A 22,365-nucleotide genomic window follows, 5' to 3' on the forward strand; every position below is an offset into this window, starting at 1 on the left:
ATTATGGTATCTTTACCTTAAAAGTTATAAGAGAAAAACTAAATATGCTTAAATGGAATTATAATAAAAAATATCATAATATTAAAAAGAATATCGAAAAAAGTTCAACCAACATAGCATATTAATGATATGTATAATGATACTAGGTTAAAAATCTATATATTATACAAGTAGGAATGATCAAATGGTATCAAATCTTAAAACCGAACCGTTATTGAATTATTTTCGATACCAATCGGTATAATACTATTATGGTACCTTTACCTTAATTTTTTTTTTCCAACTTAAAATCTGCTTACCTTAAAGTTATAAGCGAAAAACTAAGCATTTAAATGTAACTATAATACAAAATATCATAATATTAAAAAAATATGAAAAGCAGTTCAACCAACATAGCATATTAATGACATGTATAATAATTCCAGGTTAGAAATCTATATATCATACAAGTTAGGGATGGACAAATGGTACCAAATCTTAAAATCGAACAGTTACCTAATTTACCATACCGAATCATTTTCGGTACTCACCTTTTGACCTTTTTGGGATTGATACTTTCGGTTCGATGCTTATATCTTACCGATTTTTGCCTTCAAATACCACATCGAGTATTTTCGAATTTTCGACACCGATACCCAATTTTAACAATTTTTAAGATTAATTAACTTTTTTTTAAACGACAAATTTCTATTATTTCTAAACCTCAAATCTCCCCTCCTGAAATGTTTAAAAGCTTTGAATTTGCCAATACACCTATCATAAAAACGAATATATGAAATAAGAGAATCGCTGATATGAGTTGAATGATATAAAATATTGAACAAATTATAAAAACGAATATATGAAATAAGAGAATCCTAAAAGGAATTGTGAGTTCACATAAAAAATCCATGTTAATGTCAATGAAAGCTACAAAACGGTCAACGTTCAACGCCGGAAGTACCAAGCCTATATTCCCATATTCTGCGGAAATTTCCATTCCATTCCATCACCTTCCCTCCCTCCCTTAGATTCCCACCCTTGGAATTTCTTCATCCCATTTCCCCTTTGATTTTTCTACCATTTCCATTCCCCTCTTTCGATGATTTTTCGATCACACGCTTCTGCAGACTCCCATCTCACATAATAATACTAATAAATCTCAATTCTGTTTACGTTCTTTATCGCTGTAAATATAGATACTGTTTATTTTTGTACAATGATGTCATCTCTGGAGAAATTTGGGCGCAAATTCACCATGTATAAGACCGATGGTAAAGAAAAGAGGAATCATCATCTGGATGAGCTTGCTCAGGCTTCTAAGGTTGGGAATTTTGTTTTTATTTGCTGCATTTGGATCTACATACTTCAATTTAATGTGCAAATTAAGTGACAGTATGTTAGGGTTTCTCATACTTTCCTATTCCCCATGACTGTGAAAGTTTTTGTTACAATTTTGTTGAAAGTGTAAGCTCAATTACTTGATCTTTTTTTTTTTTTTAGGATATGCAAGATATTAGAAACTGCTATGATGGATTACTGTCTGCTGCTGCAGCTATGACAAATAGTATATTTGGTAGGGTTTTTTATTTTATTTTTTTTATTTTTTTTTAATCCAGATGATATATTTTTTTACAAGAAATTGTTGTATGAAAATGATGAAGTCTGATCAATATTTTGTATCTCAGAGTTTTCAGAGTCACTACAGGAAGTAGGGACCTGTTTGCTGGAAAAAACCGTAACCGATGCTGATGGTGAATGTGGTAATAATTAATAGAACAGTTTGGTTGTTTTTACAGTATGTATGATTTTTGTATACACTTTTGATTGATGTGTTTACTATATCTGTTCAGGTAGAGTGTTATCAACTCTAGGAAATATACAATCAGAACTCCGAAAAATTGCTGATATTTATGTGAGTTACTGAGTACTAAGCATGCTGTAATCGTTGTGCCTGTGTTATTGTTGTTTTTTCATAGCAGTGACATATTCCTCTTTGTATGTTAGCGTTCATACGTGATCGTGACAATTACAACTCCGTCAGAATCTTTGTTATCCGAGCTGCAAAAAGTGGAGGTTTGTCTTTCTTTATCTCTATCCAAACTCTTTTTTAGTATAATTAGGGATGCCCAATTTTTTTTTATTTATGCACAATATTTCAGTAGTTTACTAGTTTGTATCATTACAGGCGATGAAACTTCAGTGTGATGAAAAAAGGTATATTTTGTTTTTATTTTTATTAAATTTAAGTCATTGAAATGAAGCTTTTCTGACTTGACTGCACACAGTATTACTAGAGAGGCGTATCAAAACATGATGTCACAACAGAAAGAAAAGGGAAAGCTGAGAAATGGAAAGGCTGAAGCTTCAGCCGCACAAAAACTACAAGAAGCTCACGATGAGTATAACGAAGTGGCTAGACTATGTGTATTTCGGGTCAAATCACTCAAGGAGGGACAATTGCGTATTCTTTTGACACAGGCTACTCGCCATCATGCTGCACAGGTGTCATTTGTATTAATAATTTTGAAGTGGCAATTTCGACCCATTTACTTGTAAATGGGCCGAGTTGGTATGTGTTATAACGGGTCAGGCGGTTACTAACTTTATTTTGACTTTCTCATCCACTCCCTTGAGCAGATGGATTTCTTTCGCAAGGGTTTTAAGGCTCTTGAAGCAGTTGACCCCGTCATAAGAATTGTTGCTGAGAAGCACCGGATTGATTACCAACTCAGTGAACTCGATAACGGGACTTCTGGGGTTAGTGAAGACACGAGCAGCTATGAGATCGTGGATGACGGGGAGCTGAGTTTTGATTATAGACATAAAAAGCAAGGCCTTGATAATGTTGCCACATCATCATATCAAGTGGAGGTAATCTGACATGTCGATTATCACTTCTAAATCTTACAATGATCAAAAGCGTATCAGATAATGGAAATTTCTATAATGTGTGCGGTCTTAGTCATATCAGTTTTAATTCTAATAAGTTGTATATTTCAGGAAAACAAGGCAGATATACCGCATCTTCAAGTTCCAACATTAGGAGATCCAGAGGTATGCAACAGTGAACATTGATTTTCTGAGTGAATTTATCATCTTTTTTTTTCACATAACTCTTGTGTTCTGCAGATGAATCATTATAAGCATCAAGGAGAGACCCCTTTCGGTATGCAAGCACGGGTCAGCAGTTATTCCGCCCCATTATACCCCGAGAAGATAAATTCATCCGAAAAACAAAAGGAATCACAAACCCCGAAGAAATATCACTCTTACGTACTCCCTTCACCCGTTGATCCGAAAAGTCCAAATTCAAAATCACCTACACCAGTTCCTTACACCAATCCATTCAGCAAATTACAAAAACCACCAACCGTTGACCACGAGAATCATGAAAGAGGTTTTGGCAACGATAACACATCGACGTCTGTTTCTACCTCTACCCAGCTACCCACTCCTTCACATAGTGGATTCGATAGTAAGTTAGCTAAAAGACAAGCTTATTCTGGCCCATTACTACCATCTAAGCCGTTTTCAGGTAAGCTTGCATCAACTAGCGGGCCCATCTCGGGTAAGATTGCATCAACGAGCGGGCCCATTTCGGGTAAGATTGCATCAACTAGCGGGCCCATTTCGGGTACAGAACTTCCACATAACGTTCCTTCGCCTTTATCTTCACCTAAAATAAGTGAGCTTCATGAGCTTCCTAGGCCTCCTGGTGGTTTACAATTCTCCAAACCAGTGGTTTCTCCTGGTGGTGTGACTGGAGCTTATTCGGGCCCAATAGCAACTCGTCTTCCGCCACCACCACTAGTTGTTCCGAGAAGTTTTTCCGTTCACTCTACCAATCGTAGTCCACGAATAACAGGTGGCAGGCCTCAAGAAGTGTTTTCTCCTCCGCTCACTCCCATTTCACTTTTGAATATGAAGTCTGTAAACCGCATTTAAGGTATTTTCGATACTGATCTGCTGGTTATATCTGGTTGTAACCATATTAGTACCTATAAATGTTCTGATTGACTGGGTTCTTGCAGGGGGAAGCTGATTTGTGCTGAATTGTTGTTGGGGGACACGTCTGTAAATATATTGAAATTCTTGTGATTGCCTTGGTTTATACACATCATAGAGATTCCTGTATTTTTCAAATCAGTTTTTTTTGTTGATTAATTTTTATTAATTTAGTTTAGTATCGGATGTGGTTATTAAACAAAGTATTTGTGGATCATAGCTAGTTTTACTGTTTTAGTAACATCCCAAAACAATGACGTTGAACCAGTTTCAATTATTAAGACAAACACAACAATGAAGTGGTATCTAACATATTTAACAAATGGGCCGTGTTCGGGTTTTAAGGAAGTTGACCTATTTCACGTGTTCAATTAAGCACTTTAATCCGTCAACTTGATATATATTAATAGGTTAAACAGGTCATGGTCGGGTCACACGCAGTGGCGAACCCAGGATTTTATTTCAATGGGGTCCATTTTCGGGTCGGTCCTCGTTCGGGTCGAGTTAAAGTGAGGTTTGAACTAGATTTTAAAAAAAAATAAGAAAAATGGGCTTATCAAGGATTGAACCCATGACCTCTTGGTGGGAAAGAGGGAGATTTACCACTACACCAGCTTTCTTTTTATTTCTATGGTGTCCACCTAATTGTATTTATGGGGTCCATATACAATTTAATATACCGAATCTACTATTTTTTTAAAAAGATTGGGGTCCGGGGACCCCAGTGGCACCAATGTGGGTCCGCCCCTGGTCACACGGATTTTAAGTGTATCCAAGTTATGAATGAACGATGTCTTCGATACAAATGTTATTTAAGCGGTTAAAAACAATTAATTAAGGGTCATGCTATTCACACACGGCCAAAATTATTTTCACACCTCAAAGCGCCCCGCTATGGCCAAAGAGGGGCGCTTTGGTGTAAAGTCAACAGACAAGGTCTGAACCGGTCAGACCTTGTCTGTTGCTTTACATCAAAGCGTCCCGCTATGGCCTAAGTGGGGCGCTTTGGTTTTTTTTTTTTTTTTTAACATTTTGGGGCAAAGCGCCCCTCTTAGGTCAAAGCGCAGCGCTTAGGGTCTTTTTTAAATTTTTTAAAATTGTTTTTAATTCACAAACGCGTCGATAATAGTCTAAATTTTACGCTTTTTCCATTATACATCATTTTTTAATATATATGGACTATACTGCAAGTTCCGGATCAAATCGGTTACGTGTGATGTCGTATTCCATTATATCGTATCATTTTGATTTGAAAGCACAAGTACTCCTATGAGTAGTTTTATGTGTATCAGCCGCCTACCGTACATGTATATGACGTATTTTTTCATTAATTGTAGTATTATGATGTATATTGTCATTTTGGGTCGTACAAGTGCGTATTGAATCTGATTGGGTCGTGTCGGTGACATTCGGTTTTTAACGTGATGTAACGCATATATTGAACAAACACAAACGTACTCTTGGATTGTAAAAGAATTAACGTCATTATTATTAAACACATTTAACTTTTCGTTCAGTAGTGGAGAGTGTAGTTTTCGTATAGAAATTTTTGGGTATATACGTTTCCGACCCCCTAGTTTTATAGAAATTTTAGGTACGGTGACTTCCGCCCCCCAGTTAGAAATCTCAAGCTTCGCCGTTAAAAGCACTTAACCATTATATAAACCATGGTTGCAAAAGTCGCTAGGCGCTCCCTTGTCGGATTCGGGAGTACTCGGGAAGTACTCGGCTTAGGCGGAGATTACTCGGGGAGTAATTGGCCTGGGATACCAGTACTCGTGCCTCGGCAGCCTACCTTGTAGCGAGTACTCGGGGAGTACTTGGAGCCTAGACGGGACTTTTACAACCATGATATAAACTAGAAGATTTCACTAAATAATGTTGGGATCTAATACATAAATAAAATCTAAGTTGACCTAATACATAGAAGATTTCAGCATCGACAAAATATTTTCCTGACGATGTCGTCGGAATAGGCCGTCGAAAAAAGTCGACTTGTCAGACAAAATTTCTTGTAGTGTCATTCATGGACCCTCACCTCTACTATCTAGCTATCATCTTACTATATTAGTCAAATATAGCTAGCAGTTATATTTCAAACATATTAATTTTCCGTGTCGGCATTATAGATGGATTTTGTTTTTCAAAAAATGTTAACAAGAACTCATTTAAGCTCCGTTGGTAGTGGGGTCCATGCCATCTTTAACCAATCACACTTTTTTTTTTAAGTTTACCACTTCACCAAGTGTCTAACCATTGTCAACCCTTTTCAACATAGTTTAAACACTTATGACTGAATGACGTGGCATACTCTCATTGGTTAATTTTGAAGTTTACCACTTTCAAGTGTCTAACCACTCCCTACACCCTAATGTATACTATATTTCATTGTGGCAAGTGGCATTGTGGAGCCCACAAGAACTGCTAAATGTATACTATAGCACGGATGGGACTAGTCAAAGAGTTGGAAAGGGTTGTACGCGACAGTGAGATGCCTCAACAAATTAAATATTGAGATGGGACTTCACCTTTAGATATATGTGCACAAACAAATTAAATATTGTAAAATTTGGACCAAAAATGTAAAATTTGAACTTAAACGTAAACCGGTCACCAGTCAAAAATACGCCCAAAATGTAAAAAAAAAAAAAAAAAAAAAAAAAAAAACCAAAGCGCCGAGCTTAGGCCAAAGCGGGGCGTTTTGAAAAAGAAAAAAACCAAAGCGTCGAGCTTAGGCCAAAGCGGGGCGCTTTGATGTAAAGTCAACAGACAAGGACTGAACCTGTCAGACCTTGTCTGTTGACTTTACACCAAAGCGCCCCACTTTGGCCATAACGAGGCGCTTTGAGTGTTTAAATAGACCAAAGACGTGTGCGAATAGACCAGGCCTTAATTAAACTTTACTTTATGAAAAGAAACAAATATTATTTCGGCGTAAAAGCCACAAGTCTGTGACGTTGATTGACCATATAAGGAAAAAAAACAATCATCACTCATATTGTCATATTTTAACTACTAGGTTATAACCCCGTGTATTACACGGGTTGAATAAATAAATTTTATATACTAAATAATAAAATAATATATTTATCTATTTACTTCAAATTCAAACTTAGTTATTTAATTTGATATTAACTATATTTGAACGTTTTGTTTAGTTTGTTATCAAATAAATTTTACGAAACTTAAAGTAAGATTAACTAATATTATTTATCATTTATACATTTACGGAGTTTTAAGTAAACGGTTAAATTTATTGAGACTTCATTAACAAATTTTGCAACAACAGAATAATCTTTTTTTATCACGAAAACCAAACTTTGTATTAATATATTAAATATTTTCATTTTCACTATACAAAATTACATTTACTCGACCCATGTAATACATGAAGTTTTTTAAGATATAACTTTTTATTATTTGATATATAAAATTAGATTTATTCAATTCGTAATACACTGGGTTTTTTAAGGATATGTATTTTTTTATTTAGTATAGAAAATTACATTTATTCAAACCGTGTAATACACATATTTTTAAAGATGTATTTTTTTATTATTTGGTATATAAAATTACATTTATTCAACCCGTATAATAAGTGAGGTTTTTTAAAGATGTATTATTTTATTATTTGGTAAACAATATTACATTTATTCAATCTATGTAATACACGTGGTTTTAAAGATATAATTTTTTTATTTGGTATATAAAATTACATTTATTCAACCCGTACAATATGGTTCTTATAGATATAACTTTTTAAGATTTAATAAATAAAATTATATTTATTCAACCTGTGCAATAAATGATGTTTTTAAAGATATATTGTTTTATTATTTAGTATATAAAATTTATTTATTCATCCCGTGTAATACACGAGGTTATAACCTAGTATTCTTCAAAAGAAACCACGAATATGCTACCATTCAATTTCTTAACTTGATTATCAATTATTTATTTATTATATTATTAACCTAGATGTTAGACGACAATAACAATGTTTTATTCAATTACTTTTGATCTGACGAGAGAGAGACGTGAATATACAATAACAATGTGAACAATCCATATATTTACCATCAATAAATAATATGTACAATGTAAAATAAAAAAGTATGAGTAAAATAATTATTAGAAGGGTTATTTATAATTAATTATAAGAGATTAAATTAAAATAATAATTATCTATAAGGGATGACCTAATATGATGATAAGTGTTCCTAAAGTGGTTTCTTTTATTATATAGTATAGATATAGATATAGATATAGATTAAAATAACTATGAAAATTTTAACTATAAAAATTATTGATAGAGAAATAAATAAATAAATAAAAATAACTTATAAAAATTTTAACCATAAAAATAACTATAAAATTATTGAATAAATAAATAAACGTGTTTTGTAGATTTGCCATTGGATTGCATACTGAAGAAAAGAGGATTGGACCAAAGGCAAAGCTGAAACTACTGGTAATAAAATAATCAAATCCTTGGATTGCAGGTGGCAACAATGGCGACAATTCAAGCACCTGCCGGTTGCTGTGATCTTCTTCTTCTCCAAAAACCCTTCAATTCTTCCTCTATACGCAACTGCAATATAAGTTCATCCTTCTCTCTAACCTCCATTAACACCACCCCTCTTTCTCTCAATAACCCTCGCAAACTCCGAACAACCTCTTGTTCACTTCTCGAAGACGGTGTACCAGGTGACCCAACACTCCTTTAATCTTACTCAATTGGGTTTGTTTTATTTCTGCTGTAGTTATCTTTGCACACCAACTGTTCGACTAAATTCCCTTCATATGATAAAGGTTTACTGCCACTCAATGCTGTAAAAACAGTTGATAATATTAACCGTGGCTGTTAGTAACTTCTTATCTGATGTTTCCTTGCCTTTTAGAACCTTTTTACATACAAAAATTAGCTGATATGTTTGAATTGTCATCTAGCTCCGTAGGGGTGTAAACGAGCCAGGCCGAGCCCGACTAGGCTCGTCATGTTTTTATGAAGCTCGAGCTCGGCTTGGTTCCAGCCTACTTATTTGAGCTCGAGCTCGGCTCGCGAATAAAACCCAAAGCTCGGGCTCGTCCCGACTCGAGCTATTTTGAGAACAGCCTCAAACGAGCTAAAAGCTTGGCTCGAGTTCGCTTCAATATCTATTAATCGAGCCAAAGCTTGGCTCGAGCTCGGCTCGCCAATGTTATTATCATTATTATTATATTATATGTAAAGAAAACTAAAATTTTGTTTGGGCTTGTTTAGGCTCGCGAGCCTAAACGAGCTTTGTATTTCACTCGAGCTCGATAACTAAACGAGCTCTATTTCAGGCTCGAGCTCGGGCTCGTGAAGGCTCGGCTCATTCGAGCTTTTAACCGAGCCGATCACGAGTAGCTCTTGAGTCTCTGGGCTTGTTTACACCCTGGTGATTAGCTGTTACATATATACACTCGTGTGGTTGAATTCGATAGTATTATGTGCATTTTGGCCAGTATTGAACAGGTCAGGTGGTTTAAAAGTGCGACCATTGGTGCCTGAGGTGTTGTTGCTTTTTATGTTTGATTTGAAGTTGTATGATTATGAACATCATCCTGTTTCATTTTTATTGATAACATCTTTTTGTACTAAAGGTTCTGCAGTTCAAGCTCTTGAAGTTGATCCTGTGTTGGCTGTCAAGGTGATTTCAAGCCCCTATAAATACACACTGTAGATAAGTTCACATCTTTCAATCCTTTGATGGAAAATGGTATATACTTGGTACTTTGCAAACAAAGCATATACACACTGTAGATAAGTTCACATCTTTCAATGCTTTGATGGAAAATGATATATAATTGCAAACAAAAGCAACACCGTTAGTGTCGTGTTGGCGATAAGAGAATATTGTAACTGTTCAGTTTCTGTATTCAGAAGAAGGCGATGGAGGTATCACCTGGGTTGAAAGGAACTTCCATATATCTTGTCGGTAAGTTCTGTTTTTTCCACCATTTTGTCGAAATCTTTTTTATACTGATAAAGGATGCTTTTATTGTTGAGAAATTACCAGGTATAAACAGCACTATGAAAACAAGATTAGGGAAGCTTCTGGCAGATTCACTTCGGTATTACTTTTTTGACAGGTAAATTATGCTATATTTCAGATTTGATTTATACTCGACAAAAGGTGATTTTTCTGAAGACATGGTAGCTTGAATGCAGTGATAATTTGGTTGTGGAAGCTGCTGGTGGTGAAGCTGCAGCAAAACAATTTCTAAATACAGATAAAGCTGGATTCCGTGATTCAGAGGTGATTTTTCATTGTCTTGCAGTTTAGACTCTATCAAGCTGTCCAGTTACCCGGTGAAATTTGGTGGGTCGGCCGGGTTGGGTTTGGGTCAAATCGGGTCTTTATATAGGTTGATACAGCCACGCTGGATTGATCTGAAACATTTTGCTGAATTATTACTATTTCTTTCTATAAATGATTAGTGTGTCTAATTTGATCACAAAGGTTATGTTTCTTTTAATTAAGGGATGGTGGATTTAAGTAACCCTAACTTTCACCATTTGACCGTAACACTCCCAACTTACAAATTGTACCACGTCACTCCCAGCTTACAAATTGTACCACGTCACTCCCAACTTTCAACTTATATTCCTTTGACACTCCCAAACTAACTGAACCCTAACCCAGTTAGTTTTTTTTGCTGATGTGGCACTTGTTCAGTGACGTGACATCTGATGTGGCGCTTATTTAGTGACGTGGCATCTGATGTGGCACTTGTTTAGTGACGTGGCATCTGACGTCAACTGACTAGGTTAGGGTTCAGTTAGTTTGGCAGTGCTAGAGCCTAGAGGAAAATAATTTGAACGTAAGGAATGGCGTGGTACAATTCGTAAGTTGGGAGTGTTATCGGTCAAATGATGAAATTTGGGGTTACTTAAATCTAATATCCCTTTAATTAAACATATAATATTTTGAGCAAAATGATATAAAGATGATTTGTGCTTCAAAAAAACTTCAGGTGACTTTCAATCCATTTGACCCATTCCCTTTTAGCTAACTTTTTTTTGTCCGTTTAACGTATTAGAGATAAAACATAACATGAATTGACACCTTTACTTCCAGTATTCCAAATGCTGGACAGTGGATACATTTCTTTGAAATTATATTGCTCCCGCGTTCCCAAAAAAATATATCCATTTTTCTACTTTAGTTTGTCACAAAAAGAATGTCTACTTCCAAAATAATTTATCAAGTTTCCATTTCTACACTTAATTACACTTAGGGAAATTGGAATATAATAATCCCAACTTTGACCTATTGCCCGGGAATCGGGATTAATCCCAACTCAGGAAATATTTATTGACAATCCCAACTTTGAACATATCTACCTTCAGTGATCCATACTAACCATCACTAACCGAAAGTTGACCCAATTAGTTTTTCCTAGTGCGGACTACTTAACTCTTTTTGCCGCATAAGCAGTCCACATCAGCAAAAACTATCTTTGTTAGCTTTCAGTTAGTATTGGATTGCTGAAGGAAAACATGTTCAAAGTTGGGACTGTCGGTAAACATTTCCCGAGTTGGGATTGATCTCGGCCAATAGGTCAAAGTTAGTATTATTAACATCCAATTTCCCTTACATTTATCACAAAACTGTAGTATGTGTACTGAAGGGGTATGGTCCCAAAAAGTCGCGCAAACCTCATAACAGGTTGCACGTGAGACCATACTCCTTAGCATAACAACTTGATAATAACAACCTCGCGCAGCTCACATCACATTGTGATTTACCCCCGCGCGAGGAAGAGCACATAATAAACTCAGATAGCAACACTTAGTATAAAAACAATGGTATAAGTGAGCACACTAACCCCGCGCGGGTTAGTTGCCACCAAACAAAATCCTCTCCATAGGAAGACGCGCTGTTACCTACAGAGGTACACAGGGTACAAGTGGCAGTAAAAAGAGCCAATGAGCGTCCAGCAGGCTCTGTTCAATCGTGCGCCACGATCTTCTGACGATAAGTACACAAGGACGCCTACATGGCACCAATCAAGAGACGGGGACAACTGTCCCACGATCTCCACTTGTCTGCTGATGACAGAAGGGACAACAAGGCCGACAACAATGACACGTGGCTCCAATCAAGGTGCGCCAGCACCGACGAGCATCTAGAAGCCACTAAGCAGTCGAGGCCAGCGAGGCAAAGAGTATATTCGTTGTTGTCCGTTTCTGGCCCAAGGCCCATCAGCCCACAACCTCTTACACCTCTCCGGCTATAAATAGAGACCTTCATTCCTCAGGTGACTCAATCTATTCTCTCGGCTCTTACTCTTAACTACTTAATTACTCTCAAAGCAATCGCTTATTCTCACGCCGGAGCCCGGTTAAGAGGGAAACCCCCACATTCCCCTCTTAACGAGTAACGGTGTTCTGTTTTGCAGGTTGATTAACCAGTCGGAGCTCAAATACCTCAAAGAAGATTAACCACTATGATAGGAACATAAACCCCTCTAATTAATACCTTAATTAGAACCCGTGTTTCTTCATTGGCGCCCACCGATTTTTTCTATAACCACCCTCATCTTCTTTATTTGAGCCTTTGACATCTTTTCATCCTTCGACTATGACCGGTCAAGGAATCTTTCCAGAGTTCGGCTTCGGAGCCAACTCCAACACGGCCTTGGGTGAAGGAGTCCAAAACCTCCAAGCCCAAATCGAAGAGATAGGTGAAGTTGAGATCACCAACACGGGGGGTCAGCGCGGGAGCGTTACCCGTATCACACAAATGGCCACCCCAGGTAACAACGGCGAAGGACCGTCCAACCCGGTGCCACCTCAAAATGTATCTGCATTACTTGGCTTACCAGAGGGCGAAACCCCAGCCTCGTGGTATGCCAAGAACATCGCCACTATCAATGCAGCATACCAATCGCTCATCGCGCAGCAAGCAGTGTTGACGGCAGAACCGTCCTTGGTCACTCCTCCTAGTCAGGGGGTGCGCCAAATGCCACCACCAGCCAATCTTCAAGGCAGAACCAACAGGCCTCCCCCTACAAGACGTGTAAGCGTACAAGACACGCGCGATACAAGAGGGGAAACGGATAGTCACTATGAATATCCGTCGAACCTTCAACGAGGCCCTGTTCACAGCCGGCTCACGCCGCGCAACATGAACAATGAATGGGAAGAAACCGACCCATATGATCCTACATGGGAAGGTGATGAAGAGTCGTCAGTCTTCAATCGTTTACCAAAAAACCACGAGTACTATAAGCCAAGACAACACATTGGCTATACAGAAGAGGCTGAAAGAGATTTCCGCCTGGCTTACAGGCCAGCGGAAGCTGCGGAACACTCCAAGTTTATCCCGAAAATCGCACTCGCACCACTCTCACGAGAGAAGCTACCCCCAACCGTTGGGAAATTCAATGGGTTGACTGACCCAGACGACCACGTCAGAACATTCACGAGTGTGGGCTGCATGGGAGGTTGGAACATGCCCATGTGGTGCCACCTGTTCATTCAAACGCTGACCGGAGCGGCTCGCGCCTGGTTTGACAGCCTTCCGCCCGGAAAAATTAAGTCATGGACAGACTTCAAGACACAATTCTTAAGCTATTTTAGCCAACAACGTCGCTATCAGCGTGATACGGCGGAAGTAGAAGACATATGGCGAAGGGATGGTGAAGGTCTGGAGGACTTCATCACGCGTTTCAACAAAGAATGTTTAGAGATTGGCGGCGTCAGTGAGCAACTCATGCGCTGCCACTTCAAGAAGGCTATACGCTGTGATAGCCTCATTAGAACCATCACAGGCAAAGATGGGATGCCAAAAGAGTGGGATAAACTGATGGAAGCAGCAAAGATCGTCGCGCAAACCGAGGAGTCCCTTGCTGGTGGAAAGGGTTATTACTCCGAAGATCGATTTTCAAGAGCAAACGAGAGGCCGCGCGACAACAACAACAACAAGCGCAACAAGTACAAGAGTCATGACTGGAAGTCTGAGAGACCCAGAGGCCGTGACGACAGGCCACGTTACAGAGAAGATGCGCGAGATACGATTGACCGAATCGGTTACAAGAAAGCAATCAGAGACGACAACCGTGACAAACACTGGACTCCGCTCACAAAAACTCCAAAGGAGGTATTAATGACGGAGAATGTCGATTTCAAGGCGCCAAGGCCAATGACAAACAAGAAAGGGCAAGACCCTAACTTGTACTGCGATTTTCACAAAGACTCGGGGCATTTGACCGATGACTGCTACAGTTTGCGCCAGGAAATCGAAAGAGCGCTCAAAAGTGGCAAGCTAAGCCATTTAGTGAAGAATGTGCGCAAGGACACCCGTCAGCTCCAGCGTCACGATGAAGGCAGCCACAAAAAAGTGAGACGGCTAGAGACTCACATGGTCAACGGACCAAGATACACCGCGAGAGAAAAAGGCAAACGGCCCTACGAGCCTTCTTGGCAAGAACAGCAAGTCATATTCCCAGTAGTGCGCGGCGGTCCTCGCGCTACACGACCCGTCGTCATTACTGGTATAATTGGTCACTATGAAACAGAGTACATCTTCATCGACCCAGGAAGCACAGCCGACATCATCTACGAACAATGTTTCAATCAATTCGATGAAGAAGACAAAGCGAGACTCGAGCCAGTCGATTATCCTTTGTCCGGCTTTTGCAATGAAATGGTCTTCCCTCTCGGCCAAATCAGTTTCCCTGTCACGCTCTCTGACGGGAAACATTCAAGAACAACAAATGTGAACTTTATGGTAATGCCAGTGAAATCAAGGCATGATGTGCTTCTTGGAAGGGAAACACAAGGCGAACTAAACATGGTGACTTCAACACCTCATTCTGCCATAGGTTTTCCTACCAAGACAGGCGTCGCAATCATATACGCCAAGAAAGAAGTGATGTCAACTGAAGAGCTGCGCCCAACAAAAGCGGCGAAGGTCTCTACGACCGAGCCAGAAAAATGGGTCTTAAACCGCAAGTACCCAGAGCAGACAGTGACAATTGGCCACGCCATTTCGTCAGACATCAGAAAACATTTAAAGCAACTGCTGTTCCGCAACATGGATATATTTGCCTGGACCCCGTCAGACATGACCGGCGTCCCGCGCAACATAACTGAGCATTGCTTAAACACGTACCCTTCTGTAGAACCAAAAGTCCAGCGAAGGCGCAGCCTAGGCGCGGATAAGACAAAAGCGATGAATGAGCAAGTATGTGAGTTGCTCAAGGCTGGAATCCTGAGAGAGGTAAGATACCAAAGCTGGGTCGCGAACCCTGTGATGGTAGAAAAATCAAATGGCGGATGGCGCATGTGCGTTGATTACACTGATCTCAACAAGGCGTGCCCAAAGGATTGCTATTCCTTGCCTGAGATCGATAAAAAAATTGATTCTCTCGCGCCATACCGATGGAAGTGCTTTCTGGATTGCTATAAAGGATACCATCAAGTGCAGATGAAGCTAGAAGATGAAGACAAGACAGCCTTCAGGACTGATCTTGGAATATTCTGCTACACCAAAATGCCTTTTGGTTTAAAGAATGCAGGCGCGACCTATCAACGCTTGATGGACAAAACCTTCGCAGGTGACATCGGAAAGCACATTGAGGTTTACATCGATGATCTAGTGGTGAAAAGTCCCGAAGAGGACCAAATGTTAAAAGACATCGAAAAAACGTTCAACTCATTGCGCAGCGTAAATATGAAACTAAACCCAGCCAAGTGTTCCTTTGGCATGGAAGAAGGGAAGTTTCTGGGCTTCATTGTCACAAACGGCGGTTTCAAGGTGAACCCAGAGAAGGTACAAGCTATAGAACGAATGCCCTCGCCAAGGAACATCAAGGAAATGCAACGACTAGCCGGCCGGCTGGCCGCGCTAAATCGATTTCTTTCCAATCACGCCGCAAAGTCGTATCCCTTCATTAGCACGTTGCGCAACTGTGTGAAGAAGCAAGAGTTCAAATGGACCCCGGAAGCCGAAACAGCTTTTCAACAAATGAAAGCGTGTCTGATCGAACTCCCTACGCTGACGGCACCGTTTGAAAAAGAGCCCCTTGTGCTGTACTTGTCCTCCTCGGATAAGGCAGTAGGGTCAGTATTGTTGGTAGACAGGAACGGCGTGCAAACCCCGATCTATTACGTCAGCAGGATACTCACAGACCCAGAAACAAGATATTCCACAATGGAAAAGCTGGTTCTTGCGCTACTACACGCCTCCCGAAGATTGCGCCGATACTTCACAGGCCATGTGATAACTGTGCTTACCAATTTCCACATTGGCACTATACTTCAGAAGCCTGAGACATCAGGCAGATTGGCAAAATGGGCCATTGAACTGGGCGGCCATAACATCTTGTATAGGCCGCGCCCAGCCATTAAGGGGCAGGTCCTCGCCGACTTCATCACAGAAGTACCGGCTGATAAAATCAAGGAGTGTGAGATGGTAGAGACGCCCAAGGAAAACACAGCAGAGGAGATTTGGATGCTTTACACTGACGGGGCATCAAATGAAGATGGCGCGGGAGCAGGTTTACGTCTAGTGAGCCCAGAAAAGCACGAGTTTACTTACGCCATTAAGCTCGACTTCAAGAACACCAACAATGAAGCTGAGTATGAGGCTTTTCTGGCAGGCTTACGCCTCGCCATCAAGATGGGAGCAAAAAACTTGCGCGCACATGTGGATTCACTCCTGATAGCCAGTCAAGTAAATGGCATATACGACGCGAAGGGTGAAGTCATGGCTTTATATCTGGAACAAGCGAAAGAATTGCTCCAACAATTCAAAACCCACGAAGTCATACATATCAATCGCTCAGAAAACAAGCCCGCAGATGCCCTGAGCAAGCTCGCCTCGACCTCCTTTCAACATCTAGCCAAGGATGTAAGGATAGAGGTACTCAAAAACCCATCGGTTTTACTGCGCCAAGTTAACGTAATCGAAACAGGGCAGACATCATGGATGACCCCTATCATCCAATACTTGGGAGAGGGGGTGCTTCCTGAGAACAAAGCGGAAGCAAGAAAGATCCAAAACAAAGCCCTACAGTACGAAATGCACAACGGTATCTTGTACCGAAAATCCTTCTTGGGACCACTACTGCGCTGTGTGGACCCCCAGGACGCGAATTATTTGATAAGGGAAATCCACGAAGGGATTTGCGGCATCCACTCCGGACCAAGGATGGTCGTCGCGAAGATCATGAGCGCCGGTTACTACTGGCCGGGTATGCATGTTGACGCAATGAAGGAGATCCGCAAGTGTGACTCTTGCCAGAGGCACGCTCCAAAAACGTTGCGGCCTAAAAATGATCTTATCCCCGTGTCCACCGCATGGCCCTTTCAGCAATGGGGAATTGACATGGTAGGACCCTTCCCGGATGCCCCCGGCGCCGTAAAGTTCATCATAGTAGCTGTCGACTACTTCACGAAGTGGGTAGAAGCCAAAGCCCTTGCATCCACCACAGCCATGATTGTGCGCAAGTTCATATGGGAGCACATCATATGCAGATTCGGCCTCCCGCTCAAGATCGTGACAGACAACGGCACCAACTTCGCGTCAGACGATCTTAAGAACTGGATGAAGGAGATGAACATTGAGCACACTTTCACCTCCGTTGCGCACCCACAAGGCAACGGACAAGTGGAAAGTGTGAACAAAAGCATCGTCGAAGGGATAAAGGCCAGATTAGGAACAAGGCGGCGCGGATGGGTCGATGAGCTCCCAAGCATTTTATGGGCTCATCGGACCATGCCAAAGACAAGTACCGGCGAAACCCCTTTCAGCCTAGTCTATGGCTCAGAGGCGGTAATCCCGGCAGAGATTGGCTTGCCCTCGCCGCGAATGACCACGGTCAACACGGTTGACAATGAAGCAGAAAGGCGTCTAGACTTAGACTTATTAGAAGAACGGCGTGAAATCGCAAAAATCAGAGAGGCCAAATACAAAACCCAGCTGGAAAGGTACTACAACACAAGGGTTCGCATTTGTACCTTCAATCCAGGGGAGTACGTCTTTCGCGACAACGAAGCGTCAAATGCGGAACGCCCAGGGAAATTGGCACCTAAATGGGAAGGCCCATATCTGATTCATGAGGTCCTAGGCAAAGGGGCCTACAAATTGCGCACCTTAGATGGCCACATCTTACCAAGAACTTGGAATGCGCAACAATTGCGCAAATGCTATATGTAACCTTTTCGGCCTCGCGCCATTTTTCAATTTCGCCACGCCGGCTACGAGCCATTGGCATATATGTATGAAGGCCTAAGAGCCAACTTCTGATTTGAATGAAAACATACGACATGTTCTATTACATTGTTTTTTCGTTACAAATGCATGTTAAACTTCTGATTAGCGCGAAAACACTCCAGCATTTTGAGATGGTTCAAAACCACCTCCAAGGTCCTCCGCAAACAAAGCGCGAGACCGGGTGGCCACCTTATGCTTAGAAAACGCTTCCATTTATTCGAGCTAATTTAACCTAAGTTTTTACAGCAATGCAATAATTGCAACAGAAAAAACGAAGACATTTCATTGTCATTAAAACTACGCAAAAGCGCATCACTTACAATCAAGTCAGAAACAAAGGCACAAACGCCTATCAACAAACTAACAACCTACTCTATTTGTCTTCGTTCTTCTCACCATCATCATCTTCGTTCCCCTCACCATCGTCGCCATCGTCATCACCTCCGCCATCATCACCAGCTGCTTCCTCATCAGATGATTCAACAGTAATCGGTGGATCAAGGATCGCCTTGAGGCGCTGACACCAATCATCCTTTTTTAAGGCACTAACAACCAAGTCCATGATGGGCAAGGAGAGGTTGTCATATGAGTTCTCAGCACTGGCCAGCGCAGCATCAGCTTGTTCCGTCACTGAGCAATGACTTGTATCGAATTCTTGTCCCAGCATTCGCTCAACATGATCAGCACACTCCAGGTAACCTCCTCGATGACCAACTGCACGCGCCGCATCCGTAAGAGCAGCAACAGCGCGATCTAGCTCGCCGGCGTTCAAGATGGAATTGGCAACCTTCATCAAAAGAGGAGCATTAAGAATAAACTCTTCAACATGTTAAAGAAAAAGGTAAGGCAAAAAGGACTTACCAGCACTATTCCCCGAGTGCGCATCCATTCTGCTTCAGAAACAAGCGTGTCCACAATGCCTTGGGCCTCAGAATAATTTGTCTGAGCCACGTTAAGCGCCGCAGTGCTGACAGCACGCGCCTCCTCAGCATCGATGGCCTTGACCTTCTCTGCCTCAAGGTCGATCTCCAGGGACTCACATCTGTCGATTTGTTCATCCAAGCGACGTTTGAGCTCCGCAATCTCAACGTCCTTGGCCTGGAGATCTTTGTCCTTGGTGGACAGCTGAACCTTAGCTTCAGACAACTCAACCTGGAAGTTGGCAAATGACTTAGAAATTTTATAAACAACAAAGGAGAAAACGAAAGGAAAATCAACTAACCTCCATCTGTTGTTTAGCGGCTGTCTCAACCTGCGCTTCCTCCACCTTCGATGTCAGCTCCGCTATCTTAGCCTCAAGACCAACAATTTTTTGTCGAGCCGCATAGGCGCGCTCGTTGTCCTGGGCGCAGATGCGCTTGAACTCGGCCTTCTCCTTGGCCAGTTGCTCTTCCACATTATGAAGTTTCTTTTGCAGGCCCTCGCGACCCCACTCTTCAGCTTTCCTATCAGCCTCAAACTTGGCTTTCTCCTCATCAAATGTGGCCTTAGCCTTCTCAAATTCACCAACACGTTTTAGCACACGTTCTCGGTAAGCCTCCCAGTCGGCGCGCTCTCTGACCATTGTTCGCCATTCACGAACTATCTGATGGTTAGCAGATCGAGCGTTGGCCTCGGCAAGAATGTAAGTGCGGTACAACATTTCATGCGGCTTCGCCTTTTGACGGTTAACTTCGCCAGGAGTGAATTGGTTCAAGTACCAATCGCGAGAAGGACCAAATTCAACAAACGTATCCTTCTGCCTTAAGCTCCAAGGGGCTTGATGAGGAGCATCACCACGTTCCTCTTCAGTATAAGTTTTATAATATATATCCCCGACGGTATCCTTCGCACCTATCACATTGGGGTTATAGCCCCCAGCTCCTCCAGAGCTTGCACCACTAGACACATAGCGCCCTAACCCCTTAGAAGTAACAATCGGCGCAGCGGGGGGAGGTTTTGGGACACCAGACTGCCCTTGAACAGAAGACTGATCGGCAGCTCTTTCTTTCCTCGCCTCTTCCGCCTTCCTCTGCCTATCCGCCTCCTCCCTCAGCTTTCTCTCCTCTTCCGCTTTTCTCTTCCTCTCCGCCTCCAGCTTTCTCTCCTCCTCCTCCTTCCTCTTTTTCTCTTCCTCTTCTTTGCGCTTTAACTCTTCAGCCTTCTTCTGCGCAGCAATCCTACTCTCTTCCTTCCTCCGATCCTCTTCTGCCTTTTGCTGCGCTTCAGCAGTTTTCGCAGCATCACGCGCAGCAGAATCGGAAGGTTCAGTGGCAACCTTAGGTCTTTTCGTGCTGGGTTCAACAAACTTAACCCCCTTTTCAGGGGTCTTCTTCTTGATCTCTACAAGAATAAAGCAAACGCACTTGAGCAAAAAAGAGGTTAAATTATAAAGAAGGGAGATAAGAGCATACCAGGAGAAAACTGGTATAACGAGCGCAACTTGCTCTTCTTCCCAACAACGGGAATAACAACTGAAACAGGCGCAGAGGCCATACCAGTTGTCGCCTCGCTTCTACCCCTCTTTCTTCCAATCAACGGGGCAGTCTCTTCTTCCTCTTTTTCTTCATCCTCAGGATGAGATGGAGTTGCGTCAGCATCCGGGTTACGAGAACCCGCGCTCCCAGAGCCCTTTGACCCACCAGCGCCAGTCTTTCCCATAGCTGCATATGATAAACCTTCATAAGAGTCACTGATTATCACGTAATCGTCTAAGTCACGTTGCCGGAGGCGAAGCGTACCTTTGACAGCAGCAGTAGTTGCGCGACTGGCGCCAGGACCCTTGCTGGTCACTTCAACATCCGCCTTCTTTTTCTTCTTCGAAGGTTTCTTCTTCTTCTCCTCTGGGTCAACCCCCAGATCGCGCAACACACCTGCAAAGATTTTAGGCAACGAACTTAACTCGCCATTCGAAGACCCTACTGACTCCTCGCTGGAAAGATAGAAAGTCTCTTTCCCAGCAGAAGTCACAGAGCGCAATGGACGAGGTTTAGGATAGTGCGCACCTTCAGTTGCATCCGGCGGCGAGGCGAAGGCGTCAGCAGCAGGAAGCATGAAGTTCCCCTTTATCTGGTCATACCAGCCTTCCTCATCATCGCGCAGAGGGCGAACGCCCATGGAGCCACCAAAGGCTGGGAAGGCAGCCTGATAGAGTTGCGTCTCTACACAACAAAAACAAAGTATAAGAAACCAGTTAAGTGAATGTACTCGGAAACAAAACAAAAAGGGGGAAAGTATCTAACCTTGATCCCCGATCTTCAAGACCGGGAGTTCCCTGCTACTAGGTGACCACTGGTCACTCATCTTGGCAGCAACCAGAACATTCTCCCCAAATACCCGGTTAGGGGTTGCGGTAAGCCGCTGATACCACTGAGCAGACTTCGGTATAGGAAGGTCCTCCTTTGGTATAACCTCGGTCCATTCCCTAAACGGCATAGCTATTGGCAAGACTTCCTCCCGGATGAAGAGGAACTTGGGTTTCCAGTCATGGAAACTCTTGGGAGGATTCAACAAAATCTTCTTAGCCGTACCACGGCTAGCAAAAGAAAAGAACCCCATTGTTCTTTGCAGTTGATAGAAGACACGAAACTTATTCACCGTCGGCTCAATGCCGTGGGATTGACACAAGAACTCAAAGTGCCTCACCCTCACCATCCCAGGTGGGCTTAACTGTGAGATATGAAACTTGTAGTAGGACAAGATGCTACCAAAGAAGTTAGTCGCCGGCAGCCGGAAGTTTCCTTGAAGGAAGAAGTCTTCGAACAAAGTAATGTAACCGGGTGGGGCATCAGCCGCGGTCTGACCCTGAGCAGGGTACCGGGCATCCCACTCCGGTGGAAACCTAAAACTTCGAACGATCTGTTCGAACAGACCTAAGTCCCATCTAAGGACTGGAACCGGTCCTTCCTCACTAGCAGCAACCTCTTGATGCTCTTCACTCATGTTTTTAAGATGATCTGGAAAAAAGGCTCGAAGAAGGCTTGAAGATTTGAAGAAATCTTGAAGAAAAGGAAGAACACTTTGAAGATTCAAAGAGTTTTGAGAGGAAATCGGAGAAGAAACAAAGAGAAAGTGAATCTCTCACCTTTCTCTTCGGATATTTATACCCATCGCATTTAATGCGATGGGTAACCGTGCCGCACTAGCC

General features: G+C 41.9%; 3 protein-coding genes across 4 annotated transcripts; 2 read left to right on the top strand and 1 right to left on the bottom strand.

Annotated features, from left to right (window-relative positions):
- The first annotated feature begins 840 nt into the window (after positions 1-840).
- Positions 841-4,204, top strand: LOC110904144 (uncharacterized protein At2g33490). Of its 2 annotated transcripts, none has more exons than XM_022149968.2 (11): positions 841-1,303; positions 1,483-1,555; positions 1,668-1,742; positions 1,833-1,894; positions 1,987-2,055; positions 2,168-2,196; positions 2,268-2,484; positions 2,620-2,853; positions 2,983-3,036; positions 3,112-3,928; positions 4,014-4,204. In XM_022149968.2, exons 1-10 carry the CDS (start codon positions 1,199-1,201, stop codon positions 3,925-3,927), a joined length of 1,734 nt encoding a protein of 577 aa, XP_022005660.1. In that variant the 5' UTR covers positions 841-1,198; the 3' UTR covers position 3,928; positions 4,014-4,204. The 2 variants fall into 2 exon arrangements, with proteins under 2 accessions (XP_022005660.1, XP_022005661.1); XM_022149969.2 differs by having other exon boundaries at positions 842-1,303; positions 2,277-2,484.
- Positions 4,205-8,498: 4,294 nt separating this feature from the next.
- Positions 8,499-10,298, top strand: LOC110904145 (probable inactive shikimate kinase like 1, chloroplastic). Its single transcript, XM_035983114.1, has 6 exons — positions 8,499-8,694; positions 8,800-8,850; positions 9,616-9,662; positions 9,896-9,950; positions 10,032-10,104; positions 10,184-10,298. Exons 1-6 carry the CDS (start codon positions 8,499-8,501, stop codon positions 10,296-10,298), a joined length of 537 nt encoding a protein of 178 aa, XP_035839007.1.
- An 8,314-nt stretch (positions 10,299-18,612) lies between these two features.
- LOC110904142 lies at positions 18,613-22,160 on the bottom strand. The gene is made up of 5 exons (XM_022149966.2): positions 21,461-22,160; positions 20,633-21,379; positions 19,462-20,561; positions 19,101-19,391; positions 18,613-19,026 (listed from the first exon to the last, which is right to left on the bottom strand). The coding sequence occupies exons 1-5, from the start codon at positions 22,158-22,160 to the stop codon at positions 18,613-18,615; spliced, it is 3,252 nt and encodes a 1,083-aa protein (XP_022005658.1).
- Between the last annotated feature and the right edge of the window lie 205 nt (positions 22,161-22,365).

The sequence above is a fragment of the Helianthus annuus genome, chromosome 14 (genome assembly GCF_002127325.2).
Source record: "Helianthus annuus cultivar XRQ/B chromosome 14, HanXRQr2.0-SUNRISE, whole genome shotgun sequence".
NCBI lineage: Eukaryota > Viridiplantae > Streptophyta > Magnoliopsida > Asterales > Asteraceae > Helianthus > Helianthus annuus.